Source organism: Dryobates pubescens, chromosome 1, assembly GCF_014839835.1.
Source record: "Dryobates pubescens isolate bDryPub1 chromosome 1, bDryPub1.pri, whole genome shotgun sequence".
NCBI classification, from domain to species: Eukaryota; Metazoa; Chordata; class Aves; order Piciformes; family Picidae; genus Dryobates; species Dryobates pubescens.
The window spans coordinates 22,354,808-22,377,827 of NC_071612.1; the positions used below are offsets into that span (position 1 = coordinate 22,354,808).

The window sequence follows — 23,020 nt, forward strand, 5'->3', positions numbered from 1 at the left end:
ACCAGCAGAGAGTGGGGAGGCATGAAAACAGCTCCTGAGCCACCTGCTTCACAGTGGTGAGTGTATATGGGATGAAGCTGAAACCAGGATGCATTTTTAATGACACAGGCAGGGCTGGGTTTCTTTAAATAAGACTAGACAATGACTGTGTGCTCCTGAAGCTGTGTAGTGCACCACAAATGCATTATTTACAGCAGCTTCTTCCTTGTCCATTTTAATTTTACATGGGTACTGGAGAAAGGGAAGGGACTCCTTGGCGTCTCGTGGCCACCCACTTGTTCCATGTGATGGAGATGAACTCCTGAGCCACCAAAGGATTTGGTGTTGATTTTTCCACTGATTTGAGTCATGGGGGAAACAGCCAGCCTGGGCATGGGGCCTGTCACCTTGAGGAGCGGCAGCTATGGCCTGAGGTTTAGTCTGGCTGAAGCACCATTAGATCTTAATTGTGTCATTTTCTGTCTTCTCTCCATCCATGATGGGGATGCTCTTAGACCACTTCAAACCCCCTTGTCTCTATGCACACTGAACACAGCATCTCTCCTCTTGGCACTGGTGAAGGACCAGAAAGCTGATGGAAAGCAGACAATGAGATGTTATCTTGATGGTAAGGGAAGAGGCAAATCTGCTCCATTGAAGAGGTCCTCAGCTGTCCCTGGAGAGGGAGGGTATGATGCAGGTGGGAGCAAACAACAGCATGGTGGCCTACTTTGGAGGAGGGAGGGAAGGATGCTATGAAGGATGCAGCATTTCCCCAGGAGGGATGCTCTGCCTGGTTCCAGCTGTTGACAGACTAGCCAAGGCAGTGAGCATTGACCTCAGGTTGCTCTTCAGCCCTCAACCACTAGGTTCCAGAGCTGACACCTTTTGCAATTAGCAGTGCATCCCTTTATACTTCAATTAGACTCATCCTGTCAATGTGCCCTACTTCTTTGTCTCTGCAAGACTAGCCCACTCCAGGTAACCTGCCACAGGACCTAGCACAGTGGCTATGGTGCACCACTGTCACTAAGTGCCCCTGATGCTAAACATGCTGACGATGGCACCATGCCCTCCTGCTGGCTGCAATAAAGCCAAACAGCCAGGTAGCCTCTACCAGCTATTGCCATGGCTCCCAGAGTGGGGGTGGGTGTCCCAGTCGGGGGGTAGGTATCCCTGTGCCATGGCTGACGTAGCGATGTCATATTCACAGTGGTGGACATCTGCACCTTGGACACTCTGTGGAGCTGGGGAGTCAAGCAGTGACTTTCCTCCCTTCAAAGTTGTCCTGACTCACTATCTGTATTTGGTGCATGTTGTGCAGGGACGCTGAGATTTAGTCCATCAAGGGCTGCTTGAGCTCCTCGGTGGGGAGCCCTCGGGCTGCTATGGGAAGCGCAAAGCAGTTCCACTTCTCCTGAGCGTCTGCAAAGGTGTGATGGGAGTCCGGGAGCTGATGGACATGAGTCCGCTTTCTCCGGCGCTGCTGGGCCTGGGAGGGTTGAGATGGCAGCTTGACGGCTTGGAAAATAGGCTGAGATGAAGGAATATCAATATGGAGAGTGAGCTGCTCCTGCTGAACAGCCCCAGGGCAGCTAACGTGAAATGCTGGTTGTCTCCGAGGAGTTGACAGGTGTCTGCATCAGGCTTCCTGCTAATTAAGCGCTGTTGTGAGTCATGGGGCTGAGGGATGAAGCAGCTCAGACAGTGCAGGTATAGCCAGAGGGCAGCTCTGCAGGACCTCCCTGCCCATCGGGGAAGAACTGATGTGTGCCTGGTTTGTCAGCTGGTGGATACAGAGTCATCAGGGCAGGTAAGTCTTTTGGGCATCAGCTTTGAGAAGAGCAGAGCCGTCCCGCTGGGTGTCCATCCTTTCCCACTGCAGCTGTGTGTGTCTTACCCTGGGTCCCATGGCTGGCACCGATGCCCAGATCTTCTGTTACAGACCTGGTAGAGTCATCCAGAGCATCTTAAACAACCACAGCTCCCAGTGCCCATCCCACTACACAGTGCAACAGGCTGGGGAAACAATGATACTCCCAGAATCCTCTTTCTGCTGAACCCCTTTGAGGTGACCTGCTTTGCCCACAGACCAACTCCTTCCCAACCCTGGCCAGGAAGCAGCTTCTTGCTGTATTTAACAGTGGCACCGCCCACCAAAGCCTCTAAAAGAAAATTTCCCATTTCAAGGAACACAGATATGGTGGAGTGGAGGAAGGGGCTGCTCTCCAGCAATGCTTTGTGGACTCCACTGATCCTGAGGGTGCCTGTAGCAGCAGGCATGGGATAAAAGCTATGCTGGCAAGGAGTGAAGTGTTTTCCTTCTTGGGCAGAGCTGTGAAAGGCAGGGTGGGTGACAGCCCCAGTACCATCACAGGTCCCTTCCCCATGTACCTCTTCAGTGCCTTTTGCCCACTAGTCCCACTTGCCTCTGCAGCTGTGATCCCCTGAAAAATGGCTCTATTCATCCCCTGTTTTAACCTTGCCCTGGATCCCCACAGCTCTGCAGACGCAGTTTGTTATCCCGGCTGTCAAGAGGCTTAAAGAGCTGCTGAAACTTCCTGGAAAACTTTGACAAACCCTCTGGTTGGACCTAACGCTGCCTTCCCAGCTGGTCTGCCTGGCTTTTCTGTTCCCAGAACAGAAACGTTATCTGTGAGGACAGAAGGAGAGAAGAACCCCATTGCTGACTTCTGAGCAGAGCAGAGTCCCTCCTGGAGCCTTTCAGAGAATCCCCAAGGACTGAGGTGAGCAAAGCTGAGCTGCAGAGGTGGGTGAGAAGGTTCCTACAGCCCACATTTGGATTGCAGCCTCCTCCCTGAAGCAGGCAGGTTTCACAGCCCAAAACTTGGAACACAAGCCCTATGAGGAGAGACTGAGGGAGCTGGGGTTGCTTAGCCTGGAGAAGAGGATACCCAGGGGTGACCTTATTGCTGTCTACAACTACCTGAAGGGGGGTTGTAGTCAGGCAGAGGTTGGTCTCTTCTCCCAGGCAACCAGCACCAGAACAAGAGGACACAGTCTCAGGCTGCGCCAGGGGAGGTTTAGGCTGGAGGTTAGGAGGAAGTTTTACACAGAGAGAGTGATTGCCCACTGGAATGGGCTGCCTGGGGAGGTGGTGGAGTCGCCATCACTGGGGGTGTTCAGGACGAGGCTTGACAGGATGCTTGGTTGTATGGTTTAGTTGATTAGGTGGTGTTGGATGATAGGTTGGACATGATGATCTTGAAGGTCTCTTCCAACCTGGTTTATTCTAGTCTATTCTATTCTAAAAGGTCTCTGGGCTGCAGCCACTAGATTTATCTCATCCCTGTGCATCACTGTTCAGCACAGGGGCTTTAAACCCTCTCACAGATCCTAGGGGCTTCATTTTGTGATGGGGCCTTGGGAACAGCCCAGAGAGGTAGCGTGTGCTTGATTTCCTGGGCACGCCTCGCAGGGATCTGCCTTCTAGCAGAAATTTTAGCTGTCAAAAACTGCAAACAGTTGAAAAATTTGGTAATTTAGCTGAGTATTTTTAGCCCCTCACCACTCAGACTGGGTTAACCCCGTGAGCTGAGCAGAGGAGCCTCCCCATCTCCTCAGGGTCTCTCTAGAGACCTAATCCTCTCCCTCTTCAGGGTCTCTCCCAATTAGTTACTTTTTAATTATTTTTAAATTTCTTTATTTTAAAAATTTTTTAAACAAAGTATCTGACAGGCTGCTTTTAGAGAACAAAATGCCCCTCCGTCTCTTCGGTAACACGGGGAAAGCACATCAGACACAAGGAGAACAGATTGTCTCTCGATGTAATTTTGGTCAAAGTTGTGGGTAAGAAGTGCTGAGTCAGCTTGTAGCGTAATGAGAAGGAGCTGAGTGAAGCCCTCACCGCTGGGCTTTGGGTCCAGCTGCCACCAAGCTACATTCTGCCTCTAGCCTTTCCTTACTGCACCCTGCCGAGTGTGGAGCTTTGGAGTGCCTTTGAGGTGCCACTCAAGCCAGCTGTCCTCAGGGCATGGCGAGGCTGTCAGCCCGCGGGGTTTGTCAGGGAAGGGGGGGGTGAGGATGCAGGAGGCGGCTGGGGAATGAACAGAGCAATTAGAGCCCCTTGAGAGGCAGGATAAAAGGCCAGGCTTCCTGAGATAACGAGGATCTCTCCGCGGGGGTGAGGTGCCCAGGGTCGGGGGAAGCCACATGAGTGACAAGCATGTCCCAGTGCCCGCCGGGCACAGTGCTGGATGAACCGTTGGCCCGGCTGTCGCTGCGAGCCTACGGCTGCCTCCCATCGCGGGGCGCTTCCCTGCCAGGTCTCTCCTGACCCCATGTTGAGCTTCTGGCACGGGGAATGCTTGGGTTTTCTTGCTGTCGTTTTATCACCCTCTCTGGGGGCTGGACCCTCCTTGGCAGTTCAGGACAGGGCTGGCAGTGTGCCCACAGCCAGGACACTCCTTTCTTAGCTCCACCACCTTGGTTTCCCTCGTTGCTGGATGGATCTTTCAGCCAAAATAAATTACTCCAGTTTCCTTCCCACTGCTTCTGAGCAGGGGAACATGGGAACAGCGGCAGTGGCCCCAGGGTTGGTGCTGCTGCATCCCTTGGTCCTACCCTGAGGAGGAAGGATTAATCCCTCTCCACTTGCCTGTGCAGCAGGAGATGGCAGCTGTGGGACCAAGGTGCCCATGCACCAGCCCTTGGAGAGAATGAATTTAAAAGCAGTGTTGGGAGCTTGCCTGAATATCTCTCCGTTCTTCTTTATATGTTTAAGAGGTTTTGCTGTCTTGTAATTCCCCTGAGAGACCTGAGCAGAAGCCTCTTTGGATGTGAATACCTGACAAATTTTAATGTGAAAGGAATTCACTAAATTTAGTCTCTTGGAGGAAGGAGGAAGGAAAAAAAAGGTGAAGCGTTTCTTTCAGCTTGGGGGAAGCGATCCAAACCCCAGCCACTTTGCTGCTTTCTTCTTTTCTTCAGTCTCAAAGGCTTTTAAGTCTGGGCCCCATGTGTGTCTGTGCACAAACCAGAGAGGGGAGAACTGCAGGCACTGACATTCCCTCCCCAGGGGAATGTGCCTGTTCCCAGCCCCTCCTGGCCTCCAGGAGAGGGATGCTGGCAAGGGCGCTCTGTGATAAATGATGAAAAACCCTTGTTTGTGTTGGAAGGGACCAGCTGTCTGAGTTGCAGGGATGTCATTTTTGTTCTCAGGTGGGCTCTGAGCAAAGAGTGAGTACTGAGGAATGGAAGAGCACCTCTGCTGTTGTATTCAGACAAATAGTTTATTCTCCCCTCCATCCTCCTTCCTACTCTTGCCTGAGCCTCCAAGGGCCCCTCTCCTTTGTTCTGGTGCTTGAGAGTCACCAGGAGCCTCTTGTTTTCCTTTCGTGTCCTCTCCCACAGTGGGCTCTGTGCTGCTCTTGCTGAAGGTGTCTTCCCTGTTTCTCTGACTTCAGGAGTCAGGTTCCTCCAACCAGCCAGGACAAGGTCTTATGTCTATGCTTTTACCTGTGTGGAGCCACAGACACCTGCTGGGATGCTGGTGGAGGTCTGCATATGTGTGCCTGCAGAAGGTGAGCACATGCTTTTCATCATGGAGAGAACGTCAATCCTCAAACTCCAATGGCACATCCTTCTCTTAAGGGCAAAGTGTGTCCCAGCACTGAGATTTGGTAAGGATAAAGATCTGTCTGGCTGCACCCGGGAAAACCTGTATGAACAAACCATGTGGCATGATTGGACATGGAGAGGTGATCCCCCACCATAGCTGCAGCACACAGTGGGGGCTGTCTGCAGCTCCATCTCCTGGAGGGCAGGTCCACATAGAGCCGCTCCATGACGTTGCTATCCCAAACGTCGCTTACGAAGCCAGTGTAGGTCCCGGTTAAAAGCACTGGAGTTCTTTCTATTTGCCTTTGTAAAAGCCCTCTCCCAACCTCACAGGGCTGTGCTGTCCTGGGAACAGGCGAGATGGCAGGGTACCTACACGTGGGGAGGGGGGAAGCGAGAGAGAGAGCATAAGCGTGGGGGAATGAAGATGGTGAAAGGGGCTGACACTAAGTGTAAAAAAAATACAACCTCTTCAGCCCCCAGCTGGATTTTAACAGCTTTTAACAGTGTTAACAGCTTTTATTGTTACTTTCCCCTTTGTAATTTTATTTCTGGGCGCAGCGGATGCCAGCAGTCAGAGGTTGGATGGACAGCCCTGGGGAAGGCAGCCGTGTTGTGGACTGCTGTGGGCTTCAGGGGTGAGGCAGAGGAGGACTCTCGGTGCTCGGCACTGCTGCGGGCCCCACCACCTTCCGGCCGCTTTTAGAGCCACTCCCCGCAAGGCGTCGCCCTTTTAAGGGACCGCGGGGGGCGGTCCCGTCCCCCTCCCTCCCCACTTCTGGCGCCCCCTGGAGGCGGCGGGCGCCACCGCCTCCCCTCCCTCTCCGGTTGCGGGCGTGCGCGTGCGCGCGGCGGCGGGGGCGCGCGGCGGGCGGCGTTCCGTCGGGGCCCCGCGCCGCCGTCCCATTCATGCGGGGCAGCGGCGGCAGCGGCGGCGTGAGTGAGGCGGGCGCGGAGCCCCGGGCGGCGGCGGCAACAACGGCAACGGGAGGAGGCGGGCGTGGAGGAGGCGGCGGTAGAGAAGAAAAAGGAGGCGGTGGCGGCCCGGCGGGCGGCTTGGTGTGGAATGCAATTATGGCTGGCACGGCGGAGGCGAGCGGAGACCGGAGCCGTGAGTAACCCGGTTACAACTTTCGCTCGGCGGGCGCGGCGCGTGCCTTTACATGCCCAATTGTTTGGTTCGTTAAAAACCCGCGGATTTGCCTTTATTGCCCTCAAAACACGCGGAGGGGGCGGTGGCGAAGCGGGGCTGGCCCGGGCAGGGCAGCGGCGACCTTTCGAGGGAGCGCGGAGGGGCCGCGGCGGCCGGGCTGGGCTGGGCTGGGCCGGGGCCGCGCTGCTGCCGCCCGGGGCCAGCCCCGCATTGCGCCCCGCGGCTCCGGGAGCGCGGCCGCGGGAACCGCCTCCCGCAGGGAGGACAAAAACCCTCCGGGGACCGAGTCTTTCTCCTCATCCACCCTACGCCCCGCCTGCATTTCGCAGAGCGGTGCCGGCGACCGGGCAGGTGCGGGCTGGACCGACCGACCCGTTCAGGGTGCCACCTTCCCGTTCAGAGCTGCTCGGGCCGGGGCCAGTGGTCCCGCGGGGGTGCCTGAACCTGGGGTACCTCCCTGCCCGGCGTAGCAGCGGGGCTGGCTGCCTCCCTCCTTCAGCGCTGCTGTCCGCTTGCTCCGGGTCTCGGCGGGGTTCTCTTTCCCTGTGCTGAACCGCGAGGAGCCCACCCGAGTCCGGCACCGTTAGAGACGTGAGCGGGGCGCAGCCTTTTCTGGGCTCGCCGCCTCGGATCCCCGCATCCGCCCTGCCTCGGATCCCTGCATCCTCGGATCCGCGCATCGCGCTGCCCCGTCTCTTCGCTCACATCTTTTCTGCCATCCCCGTGTCCTCGCTGCCCCACATCCACGTTCATACCCTCCCTACCATTCATGCATCCTTGCTGCCTCATGTCCCCGCTGCTTTATGTCCCTGCATACCCGCATCCCGCCAGGGCGCGGGGCGCGGCATCCTGGCCGGGCTGTCTCCGAAACCCGCAGAGCCACCGCTGTCCCCCCGCTTCCCTTCCCAGCAGCCGGCAGAGGGATGTCGGGGGATAATGTCTGCTGAGATGCTTGGGTTTGCCGGGCGAGGCAGGGCGCCCTGCGGGATGGCTGCCGGCCGGCGCCCTCCTCATCATCGTTACTATTGTGATCGTGTCGTAGTTTGGCAGCGCAGTGCTTGGCCACCTCTCCAACCGAGCTGCGATACCCGCGTACCTCCCTATCGCCTCCAGTATTACCGTGGAGGGTGAAAAGTAAAGCCGGCGGCGTGTTCAGTGTCCCTCACCCCACTCCCTTTCCCGTTTCTGCCCTGCCAACGCATTCGGCAGCTCCGGCGTGCGAGCGGCGGGGGATTTGCAAAATCTTTGTGGCACGCTGAAATAAATCCTGAAATCCCTTCTTCTCCCTTGTCCTCCTTGCAGGGAAATTCTTCCTCCTGCCCCTGGCCGAGCGCCGGGTGGGGGGAGCCAGGGGAGGGGGCTGGTGTGTAAACAGGGCTTAACATGAAGGTCACTGGTTAAAGAGGAGATGGATGGGAAAGAAAAGACAGGCATTAACCTCACTTGTTAGCTCCCCCTTTCCTCCTGCTTTGGGGAGGACAAAACAAAAGCAGAACCTGCTAATGGCGGGATGAATATTCATGATCCTTCTCGTATGCTCTGGGACGCGGAAGGGAGAAAAGTTGGGCAGATGAGCTGCCTTTCCGAAGCTGCTTTTCCTCCGGCTTGCGAGGAAATCCCGTTTTGCTGAGCGGGGGCTGTGTCGGGGGAATTACTGGCCTTTGCTGGATTTTCTTTTCTTTTGTGTGCTGCTGCAAGAAAAAAAAAAAGAAAAAGAAAAAAAGAGGATCCGAGGCTATTGACTACATCAAAGGTTATCCATTTGAAAACACCATTTTCCTCTGAGCAGCGGCTAATTGCTTCCTGAACAATCTCAGGGTCTTTTGTATGTACTCAGTGGGTAAAATGAGTGACTCCATGTCAGTCTCTCAAGACACTGGTGGCCGAGCAGGGTGGAAAGGTGGAGAAGCCAAGGAAGAGCAGTGAGGCTGGAGTCTCTGGGCACAGATAATTTCTTAAGCGGCTGCAAGGGTGGAAGGTTTTCGCTCCATCCACTCACCGCGGTGCAGTCTTGCTGGTGCTGGTGGATGCCGGCGCTGGCAGCGGTGTGGCGGCACGGGGTTGTAGGGAAGGCTGGTAAGGAACTTTGGATTCAAAATACCCGATGTTGTGTGTGATCCGATGCTCCCCATCTGCCTGTGGCTTTGGCTGCCAGTGCCGCTTCTCTGCGAGCGGTGAGCCTGGATGTGCCGCTTCTCCGGGGGCTGCCGGGCGGCAGTGCCGGGATCTAGCTGGCTCTGCTGGGTGTTCTGCAGCTGGTACCCTGAAGAATAAAGTTTTGGTGGCGTGGTTTTAGTTAGCATGGCGATAGCAGCACCGGCAAGAGTTATCCCCTCTTGGCTTGTTTTCTTTTAATAGATGCATCGGATTTGGAGCAGAGCAGAGGCATCGCCTTCCAGCATGCTCGGGCTGTGCAGGGAACCGTGGAGAAGAGCCCTTGTGCTTCTTTGTAGCACAAAGCCCTTTTCCCGTGCGAGGAGGCAGAGTGCTCTGCCAGAGATAAACAAACTCCTCTGAACTCCAGCGAAAACAGGGCCGAGAGCCATGCCGGCGGCTCCGGGCGAGCGCTGTTTTGCCGGAGGTTTGCGCAGCCGAGATGGAAGAGGGTAATAAAAGCGGCGCTGCTGCGTGCTGGCAGGGCTGCCTCCCCTCCTCCATGCCGGCAGCAGCCGCGGCCGGCCATGCCCCGCTCCCCGGGTGTAAATGTCACGCCAGGCAATTTATTTCGGTGGGTTCGATGCATTTGACATCCGTTGAACAAAGGGAAGGATATGGCCCTGGGATCGGACTTAACGGAGGAAACTTGTACGTGGTTATTCTCCAGGCTGAGCGCGAGTCCGGGCCTTTGTTGCTGCCTGCCATGCTCCTGACTGTAGCACTAACCTCCGGCGAGAGCCGGACCTGGCCCTGAGCTGGGAATTTCCGAGCAGGAGCGCCTGGTGCTGCTGTGCAGGCACTGCCAGCTCACTGCAAAGCTGCAGCATCGGGCTTCTGCTGAGTCCCGCGGGGCTTTGCTGTGACCGCCTCTCTGTGTAGGGTGTTTCAGTGCTGCAGTCTTTTATGTCCACACTTGAGGATCAGTCGTGTTTATTGGCACCCTGCCACAACAGAAAGAAAGTGGATTTTGGAAGAGACAGGGCAGCAAAAGCGCTGCCATTCCTCTGTGCAGCAATAGGAAGGTCAGCATGGGTCACCCCCATGCCCACATGCCGTTCTTGCTACCTAAACTCAGATTTTGCATTGACTTGGGCTGATGAAATGTATGTGTTGGGTTGCTGCCCTCTGTGACCCATTGATGTCTCCTCCAAATTGTGTTATTAGATACCTGTGGGCTATGTGGAAGAAACCAGTGGGCGGAGAGGCTCCTGGCTAGTGTTTGACCAGTGGTACGCCATGCATGTGTAGGAAAGCCCTAGGGCTGGGAATTGTGAGCAATAAGGAGCTTGGTTCAGTGTGGCCCGTGGTCCCTTACTTGTCCTGGGTTTGGGCTCCTTTCCCCAGCAAGGTGTTGAATTCTAGGTCTCCATGTGAAGTGGAGAGGAGCAAGCATTTGCCACCAGCGGAGCTTGGGTGGCTGGTTTGGCTTCAGGCTGGAGACATCCAACTTCTCTGACTGTAGCCCATGACTTGTTCTGGGCAGTTGTGGGGAGCATCCCACTACAGATAGCTGGTACGTGTTGAGAATATGTGTGCTCTGACCCATTGCCTCAGCCATGCCCCTCTTACTCCTGGCCAGGAATGGCAGTACTGGAAGCCAAGTAAGATATCCCCACATGGTTCTCCAGTTATGTTTGGAAGCTGAGTTTGAGCAAACTTGTGCATCACAAAGGAGGAAAGCTCCAGCTAATGAATACATCTTGATGGTTTCTGAGCCAGGCATGGGATGTCATGGTTTGTGTGTTGTGTAGCCAAAACGCACATCTTCCTGCCCGCTTGGCATAGTGTAGCTGGGCATGGATCTGTGTCCTTGTTTTCCTTGCTTTCCTGAGCATCCTGCATTCGCAGATGCCTCCAGCCTTTATTCCAGGTGGAAGCCACCACTTAAACCCCTAAATAAAAAACATTTAAAAGTTTCTTTTCCTTTTAGCCAAGGCTTGGCAATCTTGCTTCTTGTTGCTGGTGTGCAGAGATGCTTGAGTCTGGAGAAGAACTCCACATACAGGTCATCAGGCTTGTACTCCACAAACATTTTGGCTTCTTTCTTCACTGAAGTCTCCTTGTATGGCACAAGGTGGACTGGTTTGGGTATCTGCACTGTCCCTATGATGTAGAGTGTGTTGGTCTGTTGAGTCCTGTCTGCCCTGTGAGCTGCTGTGTGCTGGCCTGTGCCCAGGAGCCAAGAGCCTTGTGAGCTGCCTGAACCACAGAGGAGATTTGTTATTACTGGGGTTGATCTGGGGCCTGGTGTGAGCCGTGACACGATATCCTCTTTGCTTCTTGAGCTGAGCTCGTGAGGGATTTTGCTGGAGAAAGTGCCTGGGGTGAGAGCATGGCAGGGGTGCTGGGGATGGGCTGCATGGCTCTGGGGGATTCGCTTTGTGGGGACCATCTCCTCCCCATCTGTCCTCCCAGCTGCCTGCAGTCAGCCCTGGGGCTTGGTGCCTGTCTCGAGTGTCCAACAATCCGCTGGCCAACTTGGCACAGAGACCCAGGAGTGGTAGTAATCCAATTTGGGCAGTTTAGCTGCACTTTGCTATCCAAGCTGCTGGCCGGAGCTTGAGAGCTTTAATCCGGCTAATGACCCCGGCTTTGGGGTTGAGTAACCGATGACCATTTGCTTGATTTAGTTTTCCTTTCTGTCGATGGTGGAGAGCGGAGGCTGAGGCTGTTTCTGAGGCTGCCCTTGGTATTGAGGACTGTTTCCAGGTGTAGGTATGTGTAGGGGCTGGAGGGTGAGGGCATTACGGAGGGGCACTGCAATCCCCGCTTCCTTTTCAGGAGATCCCTCCTTCCCTCTTCCTATTTTCCATCTGCCCCCCCTCTTTCTCTGCTGAAGATAAGCCCTTCTGCTGGAGCTGTTTTGCAACATGCTATTATTTTCAGGAAGGCGAAGCCAAGAAAAATAAAGCCTCTCTCTTCCTTCGGTTGCCTACTGTTTAATGTACAAAATACAGGGGTGGTAATTGCATTAAAATGTATATAATTATACTGGAGGGCGAAGGGAAAAAAAAATCTTGCTAATTGCACGAGTGTTTTGAATTGATCAACGTTGAGAGCTTCATGCTTTTTTGGGAGTTTGGTGGAGCCGAGCTGCAGTCCAGTGTGTGAGGGGTTAGGAGCAGGGCTGGCTTCCCGTCATTGCTAGGAAGTCAGTTGGGGTTCTCGACCTCTCGGGATGCTCCCAGTCCCTCCAGGGTTGTGCCGGTTGTGTTTGGAGCCTCATTCTCTGCTATTGCAGGGGACTGAGCCCCAGAGACAACTGACACTACCCCCATCCATGCAAACCTCGACGTCATTGTAGCAGCCCTGTGAGTCCCTTTGCTTTACGTGCTTAGTTAAGCAACTGCTTGTGTGTCAAACCGTTCTTGCAGAAGGAATTCCCCGGTGAGAGGAGCGGCAGATTCCTGTTGGTGTCTGTGCAGGGGCAAGAAATCTCCATGTGATGCTGCCCTGTGCTCAGGGGCTGCTACCCCCTGCTATGAATGTCGTGTGGGTGTGAGTGGGTGCTGCTGGTGGCTGACCTTCTGGGCAGGGTAGGAGGAAGGATGGTCTCATGCTTTGGATGACACAATGTGAATGCCACGTTTCCTTCTGCGAGTGCCGACCCTGCCAGAGCCGCGATAGCATCGCAGGTAATTGTACTGGCAGGGAGTTGTTTGCTGCGTGCGTGTGGCTGTGCTCTGTGTACGGGCGGCTGCTTTGCTCTTCCTGTGCAGACTGTTAGTTTCAACAGGGGAAGAGGAAACCCCAAAAATATTTTGAGAGGAATTTAAAAATAATCCTGGAGTTTGGCCTGTGGGCAGGATGTTTCGCAGAATCATGTTCCCTGCTGGTCCAGGTCCAGCCCTGTGGCTCCTGGAAGGCTTTGCTAGGTGGTGTTAAGTCCTGTCTTGTCATTCTGGTCAGCCTGAGGACTTGCTTTTAGTCTCTGGGAGCTGGAGAGAACCAGGAGTTGGGTGGGTCGAGCTGCCCCGTACCTAAGCACAGGCAGAACCAGGGCATGAGCCCAAGCTCAGGCTTAGAGCTGCCAAGGCCTCTATAAAACATTTAAAATCAGTTTCCCAGAGTTTCATTCCCTCCACCCTCATCCTCTCCTTGGTGGTTTGTATTCCTAGGAGTGCTGATATGCCAGCAGGGTCCCTGCCTGCTCTGGCTCCTGGATGGCTACATCCTTTCCAGAGTCATGGGGGGCTCTTCCCTCTCTGGGGAGACCAGGATCGGCCTGATGAGTCCTTCTGAAGTCACGAACCTGTTTTTCAGGCTGATGTCATCGGGAAGAAATGGGGGAGGAGGAAGGCAGGAAGGCAGCGTTGCTTCCGAAGGAGAGCCTGTGCCGCCGAGCCTGTGCTGCCACTGGTGGGCCTGGCTTCCACCAGCGCACGCCATTCCTTATCAGCGGCACGGCGGCGGTGCCCGCGGGGCTGCTGGCGCCCGCGGGAAAGGTCCTGCTCCGCACCGCCTCGTGCCAGCCTGGGTGCGGGAGGGAGGGATGTGCCCATGGCAGGGCACGCATCAGCTTGCACTGGGACTCCCAGCAGGATGTCTTTTGGCTCGCTGGGTGTGCCTTGCACAGCTCCCTGGCCTTCTGTGGGGTGCTGGCGCTCGCTGGAGCTACCATCCAACCACCTTCATTAGTGGAAAGTGGATTTTTGGCAGAGGCGCTTGGCCAGCCCAGCACAGGCAGGCAGCCACCTCCTCTGGTTTTTGAGGCAAATGAGCAGATCCATTATGCTAATGCCTGTTGGGGTCTCAGCCCCTTGTGCCCGCAGCATCAGACTGCAGCAGCGTGCCTGTGTCCAGCGTGGCTTGGGGCTGCAATTGGGATCTGCAGGGAGAGAAGCAGCCTTGCTCTTGGCCAGCAGCTCTGGGCAGTACTACACCCATGCTTTGAGGTTTGCTCTGCCCTTGTTAGTTGGGGCATACTCCCAGATCTGTTGGGTAAGAGTCCCTTGCTGCTGGTGTGGAGGTGTGCTAGAGTGGGGGGCTGTACTGGTGCTGCTGGTGAGGGTGGTGATGCCAGCAGGAGAGCAGATTGCAGGCACAGCCCCTGCTGTGGTGTGCACAGTGCTGGCCTAAGTCTGTTGTGCTGTGAATGAAGCCCCCATTAGTCTCTCAGTGCAGTTTCCTCTGTGGTGGTGTTGCTGTGGGGAGGCTTTTGGGCTCTTTCCCTTCTCTGCCTGTTCCACTGCTGAGTGAAGCTTCACCAGTTCTCTGGCTTTCTTGCTGCTCTTGAGTCAGCTCCACCTTGGGCAAATAAAATGTAGGGTCATGCTGAGCTGGGACATGTGCAGGGGAAGTGGAGCCAGGAGCTGGGCCGATTCCAGCAGTGGTGCTCAAGACGGCAGAAAGGGAAGGAGGAGAGGTTGGTGGGAAGAGGAGACAAACATGGCTTGGGATTTAGTTGGGGAAGACTCATTTGGACAAGTATTGTGCTCTGTCTTAATCAGACCTACCTAACTCTGGCAGCAGTTGTGCTCAGCTTGCCACGTGATGGCAGGAGCGCTGGTGTTAGCGCGGGGCTGGGCGGAAGCATGGGAATTTCAGCTCAGCTGGGATTAAAGCAGCCCCAGAGCGACCTCTCTTTGCTGGGAGCAGAGGGAGTCCAGAACTGGGAATTCTTCTGCTGCAGTGCTTTGTGGCAAAGCAGGAGCTCCCTCTGAGATTTGGGGGAAGCACAGTGGAGGTAGGAGGTGTGGAGATGTGCACATGTGTCAGAGGGGAAAACCCAGCTGGGCTGGAAGAGGTGCATTGACCTGGGGAGGGTCAGGACATCAGCATGTGTCTGTGGCTATCCTAGCCAGGTGAAGGATATGGAACAGCGGGTTTGGGATTGAGGAACAATGTTTGTGCCACTTGGAGTGATATCAGACAAGGGAATGATGCTGGTGGCCATAGGACATCTGGTTAGACTTCTCTGCTGGCTTCTGGGACACCTGTCTTATGGGCAGTCTTCCGAGTGCCTGCAGGTCCAGGCTGGGCCAGGGTGACCTCCTCCAATGGGACTGGTTTTTTTTGAACGTATGCATGGGACAATGGACTGATGGGATGTGAGAACCAGGGTCTGGAGTGTATGGGCAAAGCCAAGGTTGGTACATTGGTCTCTATCCCAGGCATCAGTCGATCCAGGTCTCCCTTGGCTGCGGGAGCTCCAGGGAAGGCTGGGTTGTGCTTTCGTCCTGCAAAGCACACATCCGGCCTGTAGACTGCATATAGAAAGCCCTTTGACAGCCCTTATAGGGTCCATACAGGGACTTTGATACTCAGGTGAGTTATGAGAATAAGGGAAGGGACTTGTATTTTCATCATAGGTGAATAGAGCTGGGGAGCATGTTTAAAGTCAGTGCATGCCTGGTTTCTGTGTCAGGGATGAGCAGTCCTGGCAGGACCTACTGAGACTGTTGTGTGGCTCACTGCCTTGGGATGTTGTGGTTGGGGGAAGCTTGTGTTTCCATCTTGGAAATGCACGTGAGCCCATTTGGGAGCAACTCTCTACAGGGCAGCATGCAGTCTCTCGATGGTGAGAGCACGTGGTGGCTCCAGAGCTGTTTTGCTTGGCATGATGTGACTTCTTGCAGAGGACTGGAGAATTGCATGCTTGAGAAATGCTATTTAATTTCCTTGCTGCTTGTTCTTTTATGCCCCTTTTTGCTGAGGGTCAAGCTTCTCCTTGAATCCCATGGGTAGTAGATGGCTGCTTTTCCTTGTCATGTTTCTTAGGACAGAAGAGGTTGAATTCCTTGCAGGGCAGGAGGGAAGCAGCTCTGCCCATGTGCACTGTAGTGGCCTTAGCCCCTGCCTGCAGGGGGGAAGGGCTGGCAATAGCCTAGGAAGAAACTGAAGATACTAAAGATATTTTGGGTGCTGATGATAGTATAGAGATTGGAGTGGGGCAGCTTCAAAGCTTGCTGTTGATTTCATCAGGGTGTGGTTTGAGCCAGGGATAAGATTTGTAATGATTTAACTCTCTTGCTAGGGAGAGACCCCAGCCAAATAGTTTTTAAAGCCTGTGTGCAGTGAAGGAAAGAGTTAAAGGCTAGTCCTGTTGCCTATTGCATATGTAGTGCAGCAGTCCACAACCAGCCTCCCCTCATTGTTGGAAGGCTTTTCCCAGGCAGAGGTGAGGCTGACTCTCCTGTGGCATGTGGATTTTTCTTTCCCTCAGAAAACCTCCCCATCTTCCCTCTCTCCCCTTTGCTGATTACTGGCAGCTCAACAGCTTCGGTGTTTGAAAATGGAGCTGGTCCCTTCTTGCATCTGAGAGCAGCAAGTGACTTGGAGAGATTGGAGGTAAAGACCCATTAGATGCCATTTTGCCTTTCAGGGCTTGGTTATATGGGGGATTTCAGTTCCACTGCTTCACTCTTCCAGCCTCCTTTGCAAAGTGCAGGGTTGTAAAGCTCTTGGGGCTGTTTGCAGCCTCATCCCACTGCTTGGGAGCAGCTTCTCCAAGACAAACAATGCCTTCTCTGGGATGCAGACCTGCTTAGGACCCCAGCAACTGTGTGGGGCTCCTCTTGGGGTGTCACATGGTGGCAGACAGCACCAGTGGCCATGTGTGCCTGCTGTGGTCTTAGTGGTGTGGGTCTGGGGACACCAAGTAGGTCTGTGGGTGCCAGGTGCACACCCCTGAGCTTGCTGGCATGTTTAAACCCTGTCTTTGGCTGTTCCCTTGGGGGCTGCTGCTTTGTAGCCTATCCATCCATGCTGACTTGGCATCTGTCAGTGCTCTGGATGAGTAGAGAGCTGGTCCTTATGCTATGTCCAGTCTTTGCCTTTTAAGGTTAGTTTTTTTCATCCCGGTATTCCCGCCTTGTGCTATCAGAAATGATGATTATTTTCCCAAAGTGTGATCTCCCATCCCAAACCCAGATTTTTGGCCATGCTGTGAGACCAGGAAGCTTGCAGCCTTGGGGCATGAATTCTGCAGCCCCTTGCCACCTCTTTATCAGCATGGGACACATCAATAGCTTTTTGATGAAAGCCTCTTTTGAAGCTGGGGTGGATGAATGTTGGCCAAGGACAGGCAGGCAACCCTATCCAGGTCATGCAGCAGCTGTGACCAGCTCAGTGGCCACTTTTGAGGTCAGACTGTGAGCAAATGTCCTTTCCAGCGTGGGAAGAAAGGGGCTAGGGTGAATTTGGTGCTTGCAGCCTTGCAGCATTGCTTTGCTGGCTTTGTGTCTGGTGGCAGGTTTCCTGCTCTCCCTCTCTCTGTGTATTTATATATACACATTCGTGTGCGTGGGAAATGGTGCTGTCTCACCGCTGGTGAGGTGCAGGGTGAGCCTGTGCTCCATCACTTGCTGCCCAGCCAGTGCAGTGCGGAGTAGCTTTGGTCTTGCTCTCCCAGTTGGCATCCAGGCTGGGCTGTATTATTTTATTGCAGCCTGTTTCAGGGCTGGGCTTGGCTCCAGGGTGTCTGCTTGGGGTTTTCCTGTGTTTTTGGACTGTGGTGTTGGTAGGTGCAGTGCAGGTCTCTTCCTGGTGACATTCTCATGGTGGTCCTGGGCTGAGGTCCTCCCTGAGGTGAGATGCTACTTGAGTGCAGCCCCATGGAGTGTGAGTGCTGCGTGGTTTAAAGCATGTTCCAGCTGAGGAGCTGCCCTGCAGTTAGCTGTACCGTGACCTCTCTGTAGGGGTGTGACAGGAGGGAAATGCCCTTTGGCCCCTGCACCACCCTTCCCAGGCTGCTCCCGAGGACAGGGAGCTGGGGCTGTGCAGGCGCTTGTGCTCTGGCACAGGGCTGTCTGCCCAACTCTGGGCTGGAACCCAGCTTTAAATCAGTCCAGGTCTCAGGAACCCAACTCAGTTAATCCTCAAGAAAGCAGACAAACCAATCATTCCTACCTTGCCTTTGGTCGTTGCTACTGATGGTTTTAAGCAGGACTGGACAACACCACTACTGCTGTCAGGTCACTAGGACGAGATGTTGCTGCTGAGGTATATTTAGGAGCAGAAGTCTCGGAGGAGCTCTGCAGTATCACTTTTCAGCTTGTCCCAGCTCTGCCTTGCTTTGCTCTCATTCCAGCTCTTGAGTGGTAGTTCCCTGTGTTAATTTGGGAATCTCCTGTTGGGCTTTCTAGCCATGCTTTGTGGCAGCAGCCTGACCTCTATCTCTCCCACTCCCTGAAATAGAAGCAATGAATCATAGAAATGCACCGAGAAAGTGACTTTCCAGTTCTGCTTGCCTGTTCTGACAGGGCGATGCTCCTGCTGGCATCCCCGTGCTTCACCACGCTCCTGCTTTTGCCTCCACCGTTCCCCACTGCTCTCCGTGGCATTCTGCTGGCACGTGAGTTTCATGTCAGTGGTGGTCTCCTTATGAGCCAGCTGACTGTGCTGTTCCTGGAGGGGCTCAGCTTGGTCTACTGGCAGTTCAGGGCAGCTTGGTGAGACACATGCTGGTTTCTTGGGGTGGGAAACTTCCCTCTGGCAAGCTGGCAGGAAACCGCGCTGCCCGCTGCTGCCAGGCCGGTGGCTTTTGGAGGTAACTGGTGGGGTAGTGCCGACGGTGCTGCTTTGTATCACACCATGGTGTGGTTTGGGCCTAATCAGCTCTGATCTGGGGCGGTTGTGGTTAGGCTTTTACTGACAAGCTCTTAAAAATGACGGTGCTGGGCAGTGTAGCTGTCCCTTGGGAGTGTGCTCGTCCCAGCAGTGCTGTGACTCTGTGCTCCTTGATATATGGCTTCCAATATTGAAAGGGCGGTAGGAATGGGGGATTAGGACCATGGGGATCATTTCTACGGATGGTTGCTTCATACTTTGGTTGTCTCCACACTCACAGAGGTTTGTGGCGCACCCGGCTTTGGTCACAGTGTTGCTTGTAAGCTGTTGCCCTGTTGGCTGTTGTCTTGGAGGTGAATTTTTTGGGGGATGGAAGAGAGCAGGGCGGTGAGCACATGGGCAGGGGAGAGCTGGTGGAGTTGGCAGATACATGGGGAGGTTTTGGAAGTGGTGTGGAAGCTTTGCCCAAACTATTGGGAGGCCAGCAGCCTGACACGGCTGCGGAGGTGACTGGGGTTTTTGTGCTCATTGGGAGCAGGAGAAGAGGGGAAAGGATCTTTCCTCTCAGGCCTCTTCCTGGCTGGCTCTGTGGCTTGGGAAGCAGGCAGTGGAATTGAAGGATGCTATATGGGATGCTGGGGTACCCATATGGCTCAGCTGCTCACCTGGTGATGGTGCAGCCCTGCCGAGGTTTGCATAGGGCCTGGCTGATGGGCCCCACGCAGCCCTGCTGTTACGATGTGTGCAGCCAGCTGCCCTCTGATGCCAGCATCCTGCCCTGCCCAGGCTGGGATGCCGGCAGAGCTGTGCAGTCACTGCCAGAGCTGCACAGTCACCGCGGGCAATATTTCCTACCCCTGCCACTCCCCAGTGGGGATCCTCCCGCAGGTTATCCCAGGATGAGTCAGAGATGGGCAATAAGGAGAGGGAGTCTCTCCTCCTCCCACGTTTTTGGAGCAGCTTATCTGTGGTGGGTGGGGTGGGGAGCTGAGGGCTGAGCTTACGTCCCGGCTATGGACCTTGGGAGTGACAATCCCTTCCTGGGTTGTTAGGTTGTGATGATGACCCATCCAGAGCCCTGGAACAGGCTGCCCAGAGAGGTTGTGGAGTCTCTTTCTCTGGAGAGATTCCAAACCTTCCTGGATGCGGTCCCAGGCGACCTGCTCTGGGTGACCCTGCTTTAGCAGGGCTGCTGTACTGGGTGATCTTCAAAGGTGCTTTTCAACACCCTCCATGCTGGGATTCTGTGTTGGTGGGATGGGCTGTGTGCTGGCAGTGGGGTTTGCACAACCCCTTGTTAGCCCAGCAGCACTCCTGCCTGTTGAGCAGACATGAAGGGCAGACCTGTCTGCATTGGCTATCTGTGGCCATCTCCCCTTTGTATTGTGGGGATGCAAAGGTCATGCTGATGTGGAGTTTTTGGCTGGCTCCCTGCTGCTTTTCTGCTCCATGTGGTGGGCTCCAGTCATGGCACAGCAGCATGCAGAGCTCTCCATCCTCTCTTTGTGTGCCCCCTTGTCCCTTTGGAGCCTCTTAAGCCAACTGCCTAATGGTTGTCCCTGAATTTCTTAATGGATATAAATGCCAGAAGGATGTGCTTCTCCTTGCTCTGCCTACTTGCTGCTGCCCACGGGCCTCCTGGGCTTTGTCAGACAGGCAGGTGGCAGGGGCGGCAGGCAGCATGCCAAGGCTCTCAGTTCTCCCAGCTCCTTTAAAAGGTGCTTTCAAGATCCTCTTGTGTAGGGGCTTGGGCTGTGCTTGCTGCAAAATGTTAGTGTTTGTTGTTTTGTTTTTAACCTACTGCCAGTGCCACCATGGAGCAGGGCAGGGGCAACAAGCTGAGGGTCTCATCTCAAGGCTTGTTAGCAGGCATCCATGGCTAACACTTTGGTGCTGCTGGTAGTCTTAAAAGCAGGTCAGGGCCAGTTACACCACACTGAGATGTTTGTCTGTGGTAGGTGTGCCAGAGTGCACTGCAAGGATGTTGGCTGTTCCAGTGGGGTCCAGCCAGCAGCTGTAAGTGTGCTCAAAAGCAGCTTCTGCTCTTTCCAAGGAGGTTTGGATGGGGGTGAGGGCAGGGTGGTGCCCCTTGGAGGCAGCCACTGGCTGGTGGTTGGGGGCTTGGATGGTGAGACCAGGGGCATGGCAGCTCCTTGATAGGGATATGCTGTGTGCAGCAATGTGCAACTGGGTGGAGTTGTCCTTGGCATCTTGTAGGCTCCATTAGTCCCTGCACACTATCTTCCTCTGGGGTAGAAGGTGGGGGTGTGTCTGTGTGTTTTGTAAGGCTGCTTGCTGGTAAAGTGTGAAGCAGCAGAGTCTCTGCTGGGTGAATGGAACAAGCTTGATACTGTGAAGTCAATTCTCCTAACCCTGCTCTTGTCTTTCTCTCTCTCTAGGGCTGACCAGAATGGCTGTGCCCACGATGTCCTGAACGCTGAGAACAGTGGAAGCAGAGGAGACTGTGCCCTGTTAGCTCCTCCTCCCTCCCTCATCCCTTTAGTTTGGATTTGTTTCTATTTATTTTGTGGCTGGGTTTGGGTATGGCCTTGGCTGGATGTGAGGCTGCTGCAATGTGGCTCCTTTGGTTCAAGCACCACTTGGCCATCAATGTTTGGACCTTGCTGCTCTTGGGGAGCACCTGGCTACCGCTGGCGGAAGGCAGCCCCAAGTCTCCCTTTAGGACTTTCCCAGTTTCAGACTGGAGCTTGACGCACTTGGTGGTCCACAACAAAACTGGGGAGGTCTATGTGGGGGCTGTCAATCGGATCTACAAGCTCTCCAATAACCTCACGCTCCTGCGGACCCACGTGACAGGGCCTGTGGAGGACAATGAGAAGTGTTACCCTCCGCCCAGTGTTCAGTCCTGCCCACATGGGCTGGTCACCACCAACAATGTGAACAAACTGCTGCTGGTGGACTACTCGGGGAACAGGTTGATTGCCTGTGGCAGTGCCTCCCAAGGTATTTGCCAGTTCCTGCGGCTGGATGACCTCTTCAAGCTGGGTGAGCCCCACCACCGCAAGGAGCACTACCTCTCCAGTGTCAATGAGTCAGGCACCATGTCTGGGGTCATCATTGAGGTGCTGAATGGGCAGAACAAGCTCTTCATTGGGACGCCCATTGATGGGAAGTCGGAGTACTTCCCTACCCTCTCCAGCCGCAAGCTGATGGCCAATGAGGAGAATGCAGAGATGTTTGGCTTTGTGTATCAGGATGAGTTTGTGTCCTCCCAGCTCAAGATCCCCTCGGATACGCTCTCCAAGTTCCCCACCTTTGACATCTACTACATCTACAGCTTCAGTAGCGAGCAGTTTGTTTACTATTTGACCCTGCAGCTGGACACCCAGCTCACCTCACCTGACTCCACCGGGGAGCAGTTTTTCACCTCCAAGATTGTCCGCCTCTGCGTGGATGACCCCAAGTTCTACTCCTATGTGGAGTTCCCCATCGGCTGTGTGCAGGACGGCATCGAGTACCGCCTCATCCAGGACGCCTACCTGACCAAGCCTGGCAAGGCTTTGGCCAAGTACCTGGGCATCTCGGAGCGGGAGGATATCCTCTTCACTATCTTCTCCCAGGGCCAGAAAAACAGGGTTAAGCCTCCCAAGGAGTCTGTGCTCTGCCTCTTCACGTTGAAGAAGATCAAGGATAAGATCAAGGAGCGTATCCAGTCATGTTACAGAGGGGAAGGGAAACTCTCGCTGCCCTGGCTCTTGAATAAGGAGCTCGGCTGCATCAACTCAGTAAGTTCCCACTTGTCTCTATCCAAGCCAGGCTTTTTCTGCTTCCTGGCAATGCTCTCTTGCTGAACCCTTCCTGATGGAACTTACCTGAGCTGTATTTTCCTGGTGGGAAGACTGGCACTGTTAGGGCTCAGCTTGCTCAGTAACATTCCTCATGAACATCATGGCTTCATTGTGGGACAGCCATTTGGGTTTGGGTTGTATTGGTGCCTGTGGAGAGCCACAAGCAAGAGGCCTGGTGCCAATGCAGGTGCCTATTTCTGTGCCCCTGCCTTGTGGATCTGGTTGGTGAGTTGGACTTGGGGGACAGGATGCCCAGTCCTCCAGGCATCTGCTGCAGCTCTGCCGGGAAGTCCCCTGCAGATGGCATGTGTGAATTTGCGAGCGTTGTCACTTGGGGCTTGGCAGCGGCTGAGCAGAAGGTGTTTGGGGCAGTGGGATGTGGGAGACAGGGAGCGTAGGCCTGACGTAAAGAGGTTGAGAGGCTGGTGGTCCTGAGCACAAGGTGCCATCAATGACATGGGTTTTGAGCATGGCCAGCGCAATCTGTCATCCAGAGGTGTGAGAGATGAGTGCTGAGAGTTACAGAGGAGTGATTCTGTCCCCAGAGATGTGTCTGGTGCTCATATGGATGTGTACAGCCCCTGCTTGTGACTCAGCTGCTCTCAGAGTGGGGTGCAGGGGATCTCCTTACTTGGCTCTCTTGGTTTGTTTTCCAGACAAACTGTTACTATTGCTGGAATTTTTTCCAGGCAATATTGTAAACCATGAGCAGTCACAGAGAGGCTGTGGGTCTGCATTATGGGGAGGTCTTACACTGGGCATCACCAAGCTGGGCTGAATAGTCCCCAGGCAGGGTCAGATACCTGGCAGAGAGAGGTTTTGGGGTGCAAGT

General features: G+C 54.7%; 1 protein-coding gene across 1 annotated transcript in view; it reads left to right on the forward strand.

Annotated features, from left to right (window-relative positions):
- Window positions 1-6,358: 6,358 nt before the first annotated feature.
- PLXNA1 (plexin A1) overlaps window positions 6,359-23,020 on the forward strand; it is a 124,444-nt gene continuing 107,782 nt past the window's right edge. The window contains exons 1-2 of the mRNA XM_054162857.1: window positions 6,359-6,670; window positions 20,779-22,125. Coding sequence (XP_054018832.1) covers window positions 20,923-22,125 — 1,203 coding nt within the window. The 5' untranslated portion in view covers window positions 6,359-6,670; window positions 20,779-20,922. The remainder of the gene's footprint in view (window positions 6,671-20,778; window positions 22,126-23,020) is intronic.